This window comes from Dipteris shenzhenensis, chromosome 25 (genome assembly GCF_047967505.1).
Source record: "Dipteris shenzhenensis isolate YYH24624 ecotype China chromosome 25, Dip_SZ_1.0, whole genome shotgun sequence".
Lineage (NCBI taxonomy): Eukaryota > Viridiplantae > Streptophyta > Polypodiopsida > Gleicheniales > Dipteridaceae > Dipteris > Dipteris shenzhenensis.
This window is the reverse complement of record NC_141620.1, coordinates 47,179,739-47,195,969: the sequence shown is the minus strand read 5'-3', so window position 1 is coordinate 47,195,969 and position 16,231 is coordinate 47,179,739. Positions and strand designations below refer to the sequence as shown.

The 16,231-nt window shown below is 44.4% G+C and overlaps 1 protein-coding gene across 1 annotated transcript in view; it reads left to right on the top strand.

Moving 5' to 3' along the window:
* The window catches only part of LOC147885969 (kinesin-like protein KIN-4A), a 220,312-nt gene that overhangs the window by 13,078 nt on the left and 191,003 nt on the right, over positions 1-16,231 (top strand). The window contains exon 3 of the mRNA XM_087396260.1: positions 10,499-10,645. Coding sequence (XP_087252386.1) covers positions 10,499-10,645 — 147 coding nt within the window. The remainder of the gene's footprint in view (positions 1-10,498; positions 10,646-16,231) is intronic.

Sequence of the window (16,231 nt, the reverse complement as noted above, 5' to 3'; positions counted from 1 at the left end):
CGGAAGGCAAAAAGATCGCCTTGGCAGCGTCCCTCCTGAAGGATACAGCATTTCTATGGTGGCAAAGACGCTTAAAGGACGGAAAAAGTGTGTTAACTTGAGAACGTTTTGAACACGTGCTCCGTAAGCAGTTTGTACCTGCCAATGCGGACTTCCAAGCACGATCAAAATTTCGACAGTTGGAGCAAACGGGTTCCCTGTCTTCTTATATCTCTCAGTTCACCACATTGGTGCTAGAGATTGATGGTTTAACTGAGGATGATCACCTTCATGCTTTCATCTCAGGCCTACAACCCTCGTTACGCATTGATGTTCTTAAAGCCAATATCACCACCACAGATGGCGCTATTGCTTACGCAGAGCGCATTACAGATTTCCTCAACACAGGGAAGCAGAGTGCTACTCGCACACAGAACTCTCCTACGGCCAAAGGTGCTCGCCCTCAAGATAATACCAGGTTTCGCAAAAACTTCGGTAATCAAGGTCAGCGACAGTCTCAAGATCCCCAGAAGCCTCAGAAATCATTTGCTGGATTCCAACAGAAGCAGTCCCCCAAGGATCGTGTTTCTTCTTCTTCACAAAGTCATTACCGACAGCCCCAACATAAAGGTGCGGCCACTGACAAGAAGAACAACTCCAGCTCAAAAGGACTTTGTACCATCTGTACAAGCGACCATAGATGGTTCGATTGTCCCAAGCGACCAAAGCAAAATTCCAATATGGAACCTAGCACTTCCCAAAAAGAAGATGCTACCTCAGCACAAGACAAGAAAGGCAAAGCTGTTCGAATGGCGAATACCATCCACCTGAGCCTTGCCAGCAACCCCAAACCTTCCCTGGCCACTCAAGTACTTTGTGTTCAAGGATCGATTCGTGGAACAAAGGTCACCATCCTCATCGACAGTGGCTGTTCTCATAATTTCCTAGCCAGTTCTGTGGTCGATAAACTTCGGTTGACCACCAGTCCTAGTCTCATGGACTATCAGATTGAACTCGCAAATGGAACAACTTTCTTGTGCAACACCAGGATCAAAAACTTGTCTTTTCGCATCCAACATTATACGGACAAGTTGAACTTCGACATTATGCCTCTTTCTCGGTACGATGTCATACTCGGACAACAGTGGCTCTACGACTATGATCCATCAATCAGCTTTCGCAGCCATACTATCCAGTTTGTCCACCAGGGAAAACTTATTGAGCTAACTGGTTCTAGGGACTCTCCTTCAACCCCAGTTGCCTCTGCCCTACAAGTAAAGAAGTGGGTTCGTAAACGCCAAGCAAAGACTTCACTTCTGTTGGTTACGGCAGTAGAGGAGACACCAGCTAAGGATCCTCCTGAATACCTCAACCAACCTTTTTTCCAGCCTTACCTGGATCTTTTTCCACAGGAATTGCCAAAGCAGTTACCACCTCGACGACCAGTGGATCACCCAATCGAACTTATTCCCGGCAGTAATCCACCGTCGAAGCCTCCTTATCGGGTTTCTTACACTCAAAATGAAGAAATCCAAAGACAGGTCACCGAGCTACTCGACAAAGGTCACATTCGGCCCAGTCGCAGCCCTTTCGGATCTCCTGTACTACTTGTGGAAAAAAAGAACAAGTCTATGCACCTCTGCATCGACTATCGAGCCCTCAACAAGCTCACTATCAAAAACAAGTATCCATTGCCTCGCATCGATAACCTCTTCGATCAACTTCTACACGCAACACAATTCTCCAAGATTGATCTTCGTTCAGGTTATCATCAAATTCGCATACGAGAAGGCGATGAATACAAGACAGCTTTTCGAACAAAGTATGGACACTATGAATGTTTGGTCATGCCTTTTGGGTTAAACAATGCCCTGGCCACATTCATGACATTAATGAACGACATCTTCAGGCCTTTCCTCGATAAGTTCGTCATCGTTTATCTCGATGACATCCTCGTTTTCAGCAGATCCCTACATGAGCACAAACAACATCTTCACCAAGTTTTTGAAGTTCTCCGCGCAAATTCTCTCTACATCAACATTGAGAAGAGTGAGTTCTTCAAGACCCAACTTGAATATTTGGGACATGTTATTTCAGCTCAAGGTATCTCTGTGGATCCCAAGAAGGTCGAGGTAATCCGAAACTGGCCTACTCCTAAGAATGTTCATGATGTCCGCTCTTTTCTCGGATTGGCAAACTTCTACCATACAAAGGTCTATCAGTTTTCCGAAATTGCAGCTCCTATGTCCGAATTATTGAAAAGCACAGCAATTTTTCAGTGGCTTCCCGAAACAGAGTATAGTTTCCAACAACTCAAGCAAGCACTCACTACTACACCAGTTATGGCTATTGCTGACCCAAATCTTCCATTTGAGGTCATGACCGACGCTTCCGACATCGCTACAGGAGCAGTCTTGATGCAAGAAGGCAGAGTTATTGCTTTTGACAGCCATAAACATTCTGATATCCAAACCCGATATCCAGTTTATGATAAGGAGTTTCTTGCTGTTGTACATGCTTATCGCTCTTGGAAACATTATCTCATGGGTGCCGACTCTGTGGTCAAGACAGGCCATCACTCTCTCAAGTACATCTTTACTCAGCCAGTCATGAACGCTCGACAAGCACGCTGGGTTGAGTTTCTGGCCAACTTTCACATGACCATTGAGTACATACCAGGACTACGTAATGTAGTTGCAGATGCTCTCAGTAGGTTACCTCTAGCATCAGCCATGGTAATCTCTACATTATATGTGGATGTTCCGAATTCATTCAAAGGAAAGTATTTCAATGATAAAAACTTCGGCACAGCAGTACAGGTTCTTTCAAAAGATCAACCTTCGACTTCTGAACAGAAGATTTTCTCATCCTATTCTTATACGGACGACCTTCTGTATTATCAAGATCGCGTCTGTGTACCACATGACAAGGATGTTCGACGTCTTTTGTTAAAAGAGCATCATGTAGTTCCTTATGCTGCCCATCCAGGCATCAATAAGACTTATCGGTTACTCAGTGCAACATACTACTGGCCTCAGATGAAAAGCGATGTCATCAAAATGGTTACATCTTGCTTATCTTGTCAACAAATGAAAGCAAGTCGACGACTTCCAACAAGATTTCTTCAGCCTCTTCCAGTTCCAACTGAAAGGTGGGAAAGTATTTCCATGGATTTCATTACAACACTACCACGATCCTCCAGAGGTAACACTCAGATTATGGTAATTGTTGATCGCTTGTCCAAAATGGCACACTTTGTTGCTTGCAAAAGCAGTGCACAGGCCCCGGACATAGCCAAACTTTTCATACAACACATCTTCCGACACCATGGATTACCCAAGAATATCATATCCGACAGAGATCCTAAGTTTACCAGTCACTTTTGGATTTCACTGTTCGAATCTTTGGGTACTACTCTACTGTTCAGTTCAGCCTATCACCCAGAATCAGATGGACAGACTGAAAGAGTCAACCAAGTTCTGGAAGAAATGCTTCGACATTATGTTCAGTCACGCCTCGCAGCTTGGGAAGAGTATCTACCACTCCTTGAGTTTGCTTATAATAACTCTTTCCATAGTGCCATCAGCATGACTCCATTCCAAGCAGCTTATGGACACACTCCGATTGTACCAACAAATTTTGTACTTCAACATCGAGTGGCCCTAGCTGATCAACTGGTTCAAGAAATGCAGGATATTCTACTGAAGTCAGGGATCATATGCGAAAAGCGCAAGAGCGGTATCAACGGTCTGCCAACAAACATAGACGTCACCTGGAATTTACCACTGGTGACATGGTGCTATTATTTGTAGCCCCACATCGCTATAAGACGGTTAAGTCTGTGTTTCCTAAGTTGCGACCAAGATACTATGGACCTTTCCGGATCGTCAAGAAAAATTCACCTTTAAGTTACAAATTGGAATTACCACCATCATGGGGTAAAATCCATCCAACATTTCATATTTCTTGGCTAAAGACGTACATTCCAGGCGATGAAGCAGTTCCTCCTGCAGGTGATTATGTCCCAGAAATCGAAGACGATTATGTTCTCCTTATTCCTGAGCGTATTCTGGACCATCGACAGCGAGAGACTCGACATCGACTTATCACGGAATTCCTTGTTCTTTGGCGAGATCTGGACGACTCCGACGCTACTTGGCAGTCTGATGAAGACTTACAGCAGTACCCTGATCTGTTACAGCAGTATTTTCAGCATCTACCATGATATTTTCTACATCGGTGCCATTATCTCTACCAGGGTCTTCTTTTGAGTGGGAGGGGATGTCACGATCTGTGACGTATTCCTTTCTCTTTCTAGACTTATGGATGGTTTAATGAATGGACACTTGTGGAAGGGTATGACCTTTCGATGGGACACTTGCCCTTTCGACGGGACACTTCCTAATGAGGCACAACCCTTCACAAGAGACATTCTAATGAAGAGACATTCCTATTGTAATGTACCCTCTCATCAAGGGTCACACCCTTCACAAGGGGTACACACCTCTTCATGCACATACCCTTTGGAGTACACACCTTTTCATGTGTGACTCTTCACTCTCTATATAAGAGAGGCCAAATTGTATGGATGGCAATCACATCCACCCTACAGACATTCAAGCAATACAGTTATTCCTTTGCTCTCTGCTATCTCAGTCTCTTTTCTGTTCCTTAGCACTGTTCTAAATATAGTAAATCTAGGATTTCTTACAGTTTTCCTTAATTTGGAAAGGTTTCTAAGTGCCAAGCTACCTGGTCCAATATATGCTGGAATATACAGGCACATCACGTGGATAGGTAAGGCATCGACCAAGTTAGAGGGGCTGTCGAGGTTGTGGCTCTGGCAAGCAGAAATCCTAGGCTGTACGGCCAATTGATGGTGCAGAGAGGCTGGTGTGGCCTGTCAAGGGTAGGGGTGTGGCTGCACAGGTCTCTGTTCAAGGCATGCTTCAGCAGCATTTACTGCACATGGGTGCAGGACAAGGCCAAGGCTGCACGGGGTACAGCTTTTTAAAGGCTGTGCCTCCTATGCAAACAGATTGTATGATGACAGGCAGTCAGTACAGGGCTGGCAGTATGGCAGCTGACAGGCAGCACGGCAGGTTGACAGGGCTATATTGCAGCTTGTGACAAACCTGTACGGAGGGGTCATGGCCAGGCAAGGGGAGGCTGTACAGTGAGGCAAAAAGGGGGTGGGAGGTTGCCTCCCGAGGGCCTATGGTAGGGACATAGTAAGATCCCCCAAGGGGCGCCCTTTGGCTAGGTGTACCCTTTGGTAAGGGGTATGTGCCCTTTCGTGAGGGATCAGGTGTCCTTTGGACTGCCCACATGTGTCCCTTCATCTAGGGTGGATGCTTGGAACCCTTCGGTCATGATGACCTATCAAAGGAATTATGCCCCTTCATGAAAGGGTGTGAATAAGCACTATATTGTCCTTTCATGAAAAGGTGTGTCTTTTGGGTGTATAAGCTTTCTTTTTCACGGATGGGTGCAGCCTCAATGTGAGGAAATGTGTCCCTTCACGTGGGGTGGATTCTAAAATTGAAGGGCATTCACGAGAGGGTGTGTCCCTTCGGTGAAAGGGTGTGACCTTTCACTATGGGATGCGTCCCTTGGAGGAAGAGGAAGAGACATGTCTCTTCATGAACGGGTGTGTTTGTTCGATGAAAGCCATTGTTGTAGGACAGCCCAAGCACACGAAGGCTGCACAAGCCTGGTCATACCTATTCATGCCATCTGGTGATGTGATGCAGAGACCATTAGGGGGTCATGTGGGGCAACAGGTTAAAAAATTTCACATCACATCTGGTGATGTGATGGGATGCAGAGACCATTAGGGGTTCATGTGGGGCGACAGGTAAAAAATTTGTCACACTTTCTCTCCATTTTTTCCATGTGCAAATGTGTGGAGCACCTTCTGGCATTGTTTGGTATGGGGTGGAGGCTTGAAGGTGAAGGGCATTTTTTGCAGGCAGGAGTGAGATTTGCTCTGATACCAGTGTACAAAATCCTAATAATCTAATATAATTAGTGCGTTGCATAGTAGAAAGGAAACTATAAAGATAGCAAAGAGCAAGAATATATGCATGAATTTCTAAAGTGTCTAATCCATACAATGGGACCTCTTTTATATGGAGAGGGAAGAGCCACACATATGTGCTCCAAAGGGTGTGCATGAAGAGGTACTCTTGGGAAGAGTGCATCCTTTGATAGGGGATACATTACAACATTAATGAATAGAAGTGTCCTCTTCATCATTGTATGCCTTCTTTGGAAGAGTTGTATCTCTTGTGAAGCATTGTGCCTCATGGGAAGTGACCCAAGGGCATACACTTCACAAGTGTCCATTCATCCAACCATTCATATGTCTCGGATTGTGATAGCAGGTGTGGTAGTCGCGATGTAGCACTAATGACTTAGTAGCGTTGATGTGGCACTACCACTAATTTAAATTGTCTTTGCAATTATATAGTACTCTTTACAAGCAGGTGTGCAGCTTTACCTCCTAATTGAAGGCTCCTAATGAGAATCACTAGCGCCTAAGATTGCCCATAGCTGGTATCTTTAGTATTCCATGTCACCACAAGCCATGCATAGTAGGAACCCTATGTACATTGTATTGTTTCCTAGGGGTGTGCACTTACTCTAGTCTCGAGTAGCATGCTCCGTCTAACTACCTAATCATCCCCATTAACCTTAGCCCTAGGCTACATATTTAAGAGCATATCCATATTATTCCATACTGGCCAAGCTTTTCAAATTTCAGGCCTAGACCATAAGTAGGAGTACATGCATACTTGGCAAGATTCTGTACTTGCCGTATTATTCATTACCTGCTGATCTTTTCAAATTTAATCCTAGAACATATGTAGGAGTACATGCATACTTGGCAGGATTCTGTCCCAGCTTAGGACCTTTTTGTCCATGTTGGAGATTTGGACAAATCCCTATGTATGCAATATCTAGTCATTCAATAGCCTTAAAAGTTATGTACATTGATCTCCTTAATGATTAAAAATGGCAGAACTCAATCATAAAACTGTAGGGAACTGTAGAAAGTACACCACGGGCATCCCTTGATAAAAAATGAGGTGAAGGAGAACCCAAACTTTCCAATCTCAGCAAGATATCCCTGAAATTATTGAATTTGCACCAACCTGTCTCTCAATCTAGGGAGTAGGAGAGAATGTGAGAGTGCTTCTAGAGAATCTGAAAAAGGTTTAGCCTCTTTGAAGTGAGTGGAAAGGCTGAGAAGCAAGGATTAAGCGAAGGGCAGCAAGTGAGAGCAAGGAAGCAGCAGGGGGAGGGTGAGAATTTGCAAGAGGGTGAGAATTTTTATAGACCATGGGTGAAAGCAGAAAGCTTTTGAAAGCTGAGGAAGCACAAAAAGCAGACTGAAAGCTGTAAAAAGATGAGAAAACCTGTAAAAAATGTTAATTTGTAAGATTGGATATATTGTAGTCTTACGAAGGCATATTATTTTAATCTTTTAATCCGGTCTCTAAAAATTGTTGCCCCATGACCCTTCCACCCATGCACACAATTAATTATATTAATAAACCACATCCTAGAATTAGCTAGGCTCATAACTTGACCACTCAGCATTCACCCAAACTGAAGCCATCCTATGGACCTCAATGTGCTCTATCATTATAATGTGCATGTGCGTAACAATCAAAGCTTAGGTTTCTGAAGAACACATCCGCCTCACAGTTAAACTTACATGATCTTGATCTGCCCTCATTAAGCTAAGCATCATTGCCAACACACCAAGGTTCATCCCCAAAGCCAATTTGAAAGTGTCAGGAATAAACCATGGGGGCGGGAGACCCATTTAATTTGATTAAAAACTAAAAAAGTGAAGATATGTTTTGAAAACTCTAAATGTGAAGATGTCCAACATAAGGCTTGAGCCTTATGTGGTCACATAAGACGCATGCCTTATGTGTCTACATGAGGTCCACGGCTTATGTGCCCACATGAGGCTCAAGCCTTATGTAGGCACATAAGGCTTTAAGCCTTATGCACATAAGACTCCCTTATGTGAGGCTTGAGGCTTATGTGCCTACATATGCTCACATAAGGCATGCGTCTTATGTGAGACATGTGCCTGCATAAATATACCTCATTGAAATTAATATAAAATGTATTTATTTAGTATTAAATTGGAAGGTGATCCAGAAAGAAATAGTCAAAGGACTCCTAAGTTCACTGATGTGAAGTCGATCTCATGCACTATCTTTCAACTTCCTGATTTGACTGTGGTGTAAACAAGACTGTACTGAAGATGGCAAAGTACAGCATACTGAATATGGTAAAGTTATACTTAAGATGACAGATCGCACTGAAGGTAATAGATCACTCTGAAGGTGATGGAGTCAGATTGGAGGTGACATGGACACGCTGAAGGTGGCAAGGACACACTGAAGGTTCCATATGCTAGCACTATAAATAATGTGGTCACACTGAAGGTTAGCTATATTGAGGACAAAATACATGCTGATCATCCATGGTAAGAGCGTTGAACTGTGAATAACCATGCACACAAGATTTGTAGAAGATAATTGGCCAGGGTATCCTGCAGTGGAGAAAGGTATAGGTGTGTTACATCTACCTCAGGTTGACTCTGACAAGTCCAACCAGATAGGGATATAACAATACTACGCTATTTATTGGACAAAATATCACGAACTTGGGCAAAACATCTAAATTGTTTTAGTTGGAATAAGTATTGGATGTAGGGTCTTTCCTTTGACAGGTTGAATGAAGAGAATGTGGACTACTTTTGATTGCCTTCTCCTTTAATGCTAGCCCTTGTCACGGTTGAGTTTGCCCTTCACCCTAGAGTGTTGACAGAAACTCAGTACGAAGAAGACCTGTGTATGAATGGATGCTGAAATATGTGTTGGTGTGGGATATGTATGTGTGAGACCGTATGTTAATGCTATGATCCACAACAGGGATGTCATTGTAGCTAGTTCCTGCTATGTAAGATGGAGTTTATGGTTTTCAACCTTGTGAGTGATTGTTGTGATATCGAAACTGCACTATTTGTTCTGTTTTTCGAGGACGAGTTTGGGCATGTCCTCTTATTCATCTAAATATTTACAATCTTTTTTGTGCATGATTTACCACGGTGCTTTTGGTATATGCAGATCTGTTGTACATCATATCAAGCATATCATGAGTTGATTTAGAACATCTCCTATACAACATATTCCATATTGATTAGAAACAGTGGCACTTGAATCCTTTTTTTTCATTGCAAAACTCAGCCTTATGACAGGATCCCTAATTTCACCTGAGCAGCATTCCTAACATGTTTTTGAGCATCATATTCTAAGGTCTGTGGTTGGCTGAAATATTGCATTCTATTTAAACATGGGTGAGGGATGGCAAAATCCATGAAATGCGAGCATCATTGTAATAGCAAACATGGGACTATGTCAGGTGACTATCCCCCTAATGCTCACAGAATGATGCTGCTACATGCTTGTAACTTTGTGGCTGGATGCATATGAGAATTGTCCATACACTGGCCGCTGCAGCTGCTTCCACCTCTCTACAGGTCCATCTGTTCTTTGAATGTGTAAGCTTGCTGATTTTCCTCATCAAAGGAAGGATCACCCCATTTTGACAATTCCTCCAACGCATGACCTGTGCCCTGTCGTGAGGGAGGGGGATCCTGTAAGGAGACCAGGACCTCTGCAGGAAGCAATGCGTCCTGATCGTTCATGGGGTTCTCTGGCTAGGGCTGAGGTGGTGAGGTGGTGGAGGCACTGGAGGCTCTCTCTTGTTCGAAAGGGGGAGGTGAGAAGGATTCTTGCTCTGCTTGTGCTGGCCTGGATAAAGTCGAACCAGTAGACGTGCGTCTCTTTCTGAGATGCCTCCTCTTTGGCACTCGCACTTGCACTGGGTCCTCATCTTCATCAAGGTTGATTATCTCCGTGTTTCCTCCTCTGCCCTCCTGTGCCAATGCTGCTTTTGTACAGCTTCAATAGAGCCCCTCCTTTGAGAAGATGGCTCCCATCTGACCCATGCATTGTCCCTGCCACCTGGAGAGCTGCCTTGGATTGTATGAATGGGATCATTTTCATGTCATATGGTATGGATGAATGGATTATACTTTAGTCTACTAAATACATAAATTTGGAAATGGTATTTTTTTTCCCTGCCTTGATGATGGACTAAAAATTTTAGTACTGTCCTTCGCTGTCAACACTCTGAAACTACAAATCTTTTAATTGAATTATAAGATTTTTTACATTGTTGCCTTGCTCCTTGGCGAATGTGGTCTGACAAACACCTTGCTACAATATGTTAATGCGTAAGTTCTGTGGAGGTTTGTCATATTTGCAACCAGACAACTATTTGGACTAGCAAGAAATCATTTGGAGATAACTCTAACATGAAGAAATTTTTGGTAGTTATGTGAGAGCCTCTTTGACTCTCCACTTGTTATGTGCATATTTCATGTGATCTTTGTTTGAGTAAATTCTGTAATACCATCGTTATGCAGGTTCAAATAGGCAATCATAGCTTCACATTTGACCATGTGTATGGGAGCACTGCATCTGCACCATCAGCAATCTTTGAAGAGTGTGTTGCACCACTTGTAGAGGGTTTGTTTCAAGGTTACAATGCTACAGTCCTTGCTTATGGACAGGTGCTTCAACATGTATCATTTCTGATTTATTTGTTGTCTTCAGCTGTTGCAATCTTTGAAGTTTGGAAAGTTGAAGCTTGGTTGTGAAACTTTTACTTTTTTTTTTAAGTTAAAATTTTTGTGCTTTTAAAGTTTAATAAAGGAAACATAAACATCTTCAGGGGGGAAGAATAAAAGACTGTTATCAATTACATTTATAGCTGCTACCAAGATGGAAAGGGATTTACCCCCTTCCATTGGCAAGCAAATGTCGTAGCTCCTCATTGAACTCTGTCCACTGGCTCTCCACGTGCTCCAAGCCTTCCCATCTGTGGGAATCTGTAATGTGTCATCGGTGAGTAATTTCAAGCATACCAATACATAACCTATGCCGATGAGGGAAAATGGACCATGAGTTTTATCCCGGGTATGATGGGCATGTCTCACAATCCATTCCTTGGTATCTTATCCCCTTGCTGTCTTGCCTGCTCTAGCGTATGAGCAATCTGTATCATCCATAGGCAAAGCTTTGCACAAAATTGTCAGTTGATAAAAAATAATGAATTCCATTCAAAACGACAGAGGTGGGAGAGTAATATCAATCCCAAAACCCTTCACAAAGAACCCCGCAAAAAAAACAGAGGTTCTAGTAATCTCCATCCCAAGCCTCCACTAAAGACCCAAACAACACAACAGAGGTGGAGAGAAACCACCCCAAACCCTGCACATGATGTGGGAGAGGAAGGTCAATCCCAAACCTCACTATGGTTGAACAAAAAACCCCCACACAAAACCTGCTTCTGAAAGAAGATAAGGAGCGTGAATCCTTGCCCCAAAACCTGCGAATTAGGGGGACGTGGGTTTCCTCTAGTGTGACAAGTTTTGACTAGCTTCCTCCAACTTGAAGCACACATTGAGGGAGCAAACTGACGATCCTTGAACCATTGGCACACATTGAGGGAGCAAACTGAGGAAGCTCAAATAATTGGCTAGAGGGAGAAGAGACTTTTCAAGTTCTTTTCTCTGCTACTTCTCCTCATTCACTCACGGTTCCCCAAACTGCTTTTGCCTTCTCTCTGTTGTTGTCTTGTCCTCTCCTTTTATCTCACAACCTCTGCTACTTCCCCTCATTCACTCACAATCCCCCGAATTGCTTCTCGTTAACTTTTGCTCACCTCCTGCTGTTTTCATCTATTACAGGCACTAGTGCCAGGTGGCAGTGAATTGATTCTTGTTCACTTTTGCTCAGCTCCTGCTGTTTCTGTTTATCACATGCACTAGTGCAAGACACACGTGGCAGTGACAATTGGTTGCACACTCACCATGTCGCAGCACCCCAACACATATGTGCAAGGTTTTAAGGCCCCAAAGGGCAGCACCAAGTGTAGGAAGTGGGCTGGGCGCGCCATCAACAGCAGTCTGTCAGTCGTACCAAATCACAATCCAATGGGGAGGTTGTTTGCAGTACTTCTGGCCAACACTAGCAGTGAGGTTTGGGGTTCTGTTTCAGCAACATAGCTCTATCTCCCACAGTCGCAATTAGGGGAGTTTTCTCAACTCAGTTTTGTATGCTGATTGGGCACTCATTTACAAGAGTAGTCAGGGCATTTATGCCATCAATATAAATAAAGCAGTGTACTATAGTTAGGAAGATTTTTGGTGTCTTTCATGCTAGAGTCCTCCTTTTGCATCCATCTATTTTCCATACAGCAAGTCCCCACATGTTACAATGGTATCAGAGCAGCATGGTTCCTTTTGATTGGAAGAATTTTGGAGTGAGTCCTAGCAGCAAAGCTCAGTAATGGGGACTCAATCAGTAGAGAAGGGAGCGTGGTGGGGACATCAAGCATATCATCTAATTTTGTAAGTTGTCCCAACCCTGGACCAGTGGTATTACCATACTAGTCTCTCCCTCCCTTCCTTCATTGTGCATCAGGCCAGCTCCTTTCTTCACCAACGTGTGTTAAAACCTTGCGGCAAGGTTAGGGGGTAATTTTTTCTCTAGCAGTCATTGTCGCAGCAGTTGATGGGTCTACCAGTCTTCCATCATGGACCCATCCAGCATAGTATCTCTCATGCCAGCGTTCATGGAGCAAGATCGTCTCCTTGAGCAGAATCGGCTCCTTTGTGAGAAGCTAGCTCTTGCACAAGAAAGAAAAGAAAAGAAATGAGGATTCAACAACATTGGACCATTTCCAGCTTGTGTTGGAACAGGAATGCCTTGAGGTGGCCATGCATTGGGCCAGACGTCGTGCTAACTTGGCAGCAGTTGAGGTCCAGCGTAGGCGAGACCATGAGCAGATACTTCTACAGCATCAGCAGTTCCTCACGGCCTGCTCACGGTTCCTCTCTTCATCAACAGCTACCAGTGCGAGTCCATCATTTGTTTAGGGGTATTCCACCCTAGAGCACAGTGGGGTGGACTATCCTTCTGTAATACCCACAGACTGTTCTTCATCCGCAAGTGGTCCGTTATCTGCTCAAGAGTCTTCCATCTCAGAACACAGTTCCAGGGGCTATTTTGCAACAATTCAAACATTGGCTTCTCTTGGGTCTACCAGCCCAAAGGACCATTCAATTTCCACAATAGTAGTTGCATGCAGTTCCTCAGGGTCTTCCACCCATGAGGTTATTGCAGCCACTTCCACAGCCATCTCTCAGGGGACTTCCATCCTTAGGGCCAGCTCAGCTCAGTCAACATGCTCAGATAGTGAGCCTCTTGGGTCTACCACCCATGGGGATCATCCAATTTCAACAGCTTATTCTCTTCTAAACACAGCCCATAAGGAACTTGCTCAGCTTCTGATTTTCCTCCAGCTACAACTGTATGAACACCTGCGTGAATTTGTTGGCATAATGATTCAGCAACTAGGTGTCCCCTTGGCGTAGCTCGTAGAACTGGGTCTAGAGCTGTCTAGGTATTGAGGTTGCGTAGGAATTGTGATTGGAGATCTTTCACGAATTCCGTACGTCTTTAAAGATGTGTCTCCTCATCTGCATTATAGTGGTCCTTTTGCCACTTGAGCCATCATTTAGTCTATACAATTAGTTAGGATGGGTTTTCCACTCGTCCAACAGCTTTATCGTGTCTAGGTCGTTCCTTTGGGTCCTCCACCTAGGGAGCTTAGTCCGCTAGATCAGCTTTATGAGGGGAGCATACAATTTTCATGGTCATTTGTGATGGGTCTTCCATCCTTGGAGACATCTCAGACCCATCAGCAATTGTAGTAGATGAGCCTCCTGGGTCCACCACCCGAGGGGATTGTCTAGTTCACACGGTTAGTTCTCTTGGGGCTTCCATCTAAGGGGACACCCTAGATGCAACAAATAGGTGTGATTGGTCTTCCACCCATCAGACCTCTCCATCAGCTCTACAGTCACTTCCTATGGGATCTTCCATCCATGGAGCTCAGTTAGCCACCCTAGTTTTGGTTGGGATGACTCACGTTTCACCTTCTCATTAGGAATTTCAAGACTAGTGGGCTTAGTTACCAGCCCCACTACCTTAATGCTCACTAGGAGGAGGTGTCTCAAGAGTCGGCCAGACCAGTTTTAGGCCTAGCAGAGGGAGTACCTTCACAGCTAGAGTAGTAGGTGTAGTATCAAGAGCACGAAGGTTGATAATTCATCGAGAGTTAGTGAGGATAGTCATGCAATTCCTTCCATAGTTCGTACGGAGGTAGTAGTTGTAGTACCAATCAGTCGAGAGGTTGAAAACGCTTCACCATAATCGTGTCCTTCGTTTAGTGAGGACACTCTCAGTATCCCTCCGGAAAGAAGCTATACCATCTAGCTCTCAGGTCCTTTTGAACGGCATACTAGTTAGTCATTGCAGATGAGGTGTTTTGAGTAGTTCCACAGTCCTTTCAAGGGTGCTCAGCAGCTCCTCCTTTCCTTCAGGCAGCATCTAGTACAGTCTATCCCCTATCGTCTCTTAGCTCCTTTGGAAGGCATCTACAGTTTCACTTCTCTCTCAATTTTTAGGGAGAGAGTGATAGTTTCAACAGCTGCGAGCATACAATCTATAAGTGAGGAAACCTCCAGATGGATCGACGTGGCCAAACGGAAATCTGCAAGGGCAACCGTTAGCAGATGTAAGGAGCAATTGAGGCCATGTAGTCATCGGCTGATCTCACGGCAGAATTGGCGCTGGCAGGAGCGTTTTGCAGGCAGGAGGTGGCGCGGAAAGTTCGCGATTCTTCCTGGCATGGCCTGGGGGTATCAGACAGCAATCGTGGGCTGGTTGAGGGCAGCAACTGTGAAGCAGAAGGTGCTATAGGACAGCCGCATGAAGGAATTCTGCAAGGCCTGGCTGAGGGCAGCAAATGTGGGCTGGCAGAGGGGCAGAGCGTAGATGGATCTCAGGTCCATCCCTCGCACACCTTGGCCAGTATTTGGGCTGACATCGTTCACACACTGATGGCGAGTTGGGTGAGCATGTAGGGTTCTTCCCGGGCAGCCTCAGCAAGGAGGGCTATATTCCTTAGGGAATGGAAGGGTTCCCCCTTTTCTTAGAGACTACAACAGGGTTGAGGTGGCACTTTCAACCTCAACCTTGGTTTCTTTCCAGCTCATTATGAGTTTTCTGTTCTCTATTTCAGGGGGGTTTCCTCATGCACATCATGATGTATTTCCACTTTGAGCTTGCTGACGCGGGTGTTTCCATACTTAATAGAAGTCTCTTTCATGAAAAAAGAAAAGAAAAAGAAGAATAGGTGTGCCTTTTCATGAAGGCGTATGTCCCTTTTGTAAAGAGGGGTGTCCCTACATGAAAGGTGTGTCTTTTTAACAAAGCGATGCACCCCTTGGGTTAGGAGTCAATGCTATTCATCGACAAGGCACGTCCATTGGTGAAAAGGGTGCATCCCGTGGTTTGGGACAGCCCAAGCACCTGAAAGGACACGAGAAATAGTCGTGTCCATTCACATCAACTAGTGATGTGAGATAGATAGAGGGGCCACTAATGACTTAGGTGGGGTTGGCGGTAAAAAATTTTACGCTCATCCGCTCCATCTCTTCCATGCACAACGTGCATGGATCTCCTAGCAGATATAGAGGTATCAGATAGGTGCTAAAAGGTGAGGGGCATTTTCTACAGGCAGGAGCGAAATTTGCTCTGATACCACTGTAAGAAATCCTAGATTTACTATTAGAAATGTGCTAATGAGCAGAAAGGAGACTAAAATAGCAGAGAACAAGGAATACTCCTATTGCTTGAGTGTCTGAAGTGTGTCATCCATACAGTTGGGCCTCTCTTATATAGAGAGTGAAGAGCCACACATGAAAAGGCATGTGCTCCCAAAAGGTACGTGCATGAAGAGGTGTGTATCCCTTGTGAAGGGTGTGACCCTTGATGAGAGGGTACATTACAATAATACAAGTAGTAGTAGTCCTCTTTGTTGAGATTAGTACATCAAGATGATTAGAGGGGTGTACAATCCACCTTCACATGATTGGTGGAAGTGGATGTTGGATGAGATTTGGATAGGGACTTGGTTCCTATTTAGTGGGTGCTATGCCCCTTGTATTGTGTGGATCACCTTAGCCTCCTTGTTGATGAGGTTGATAGTCAATACGAGTTTATGTGTTGGATCGACTCTACTTTTG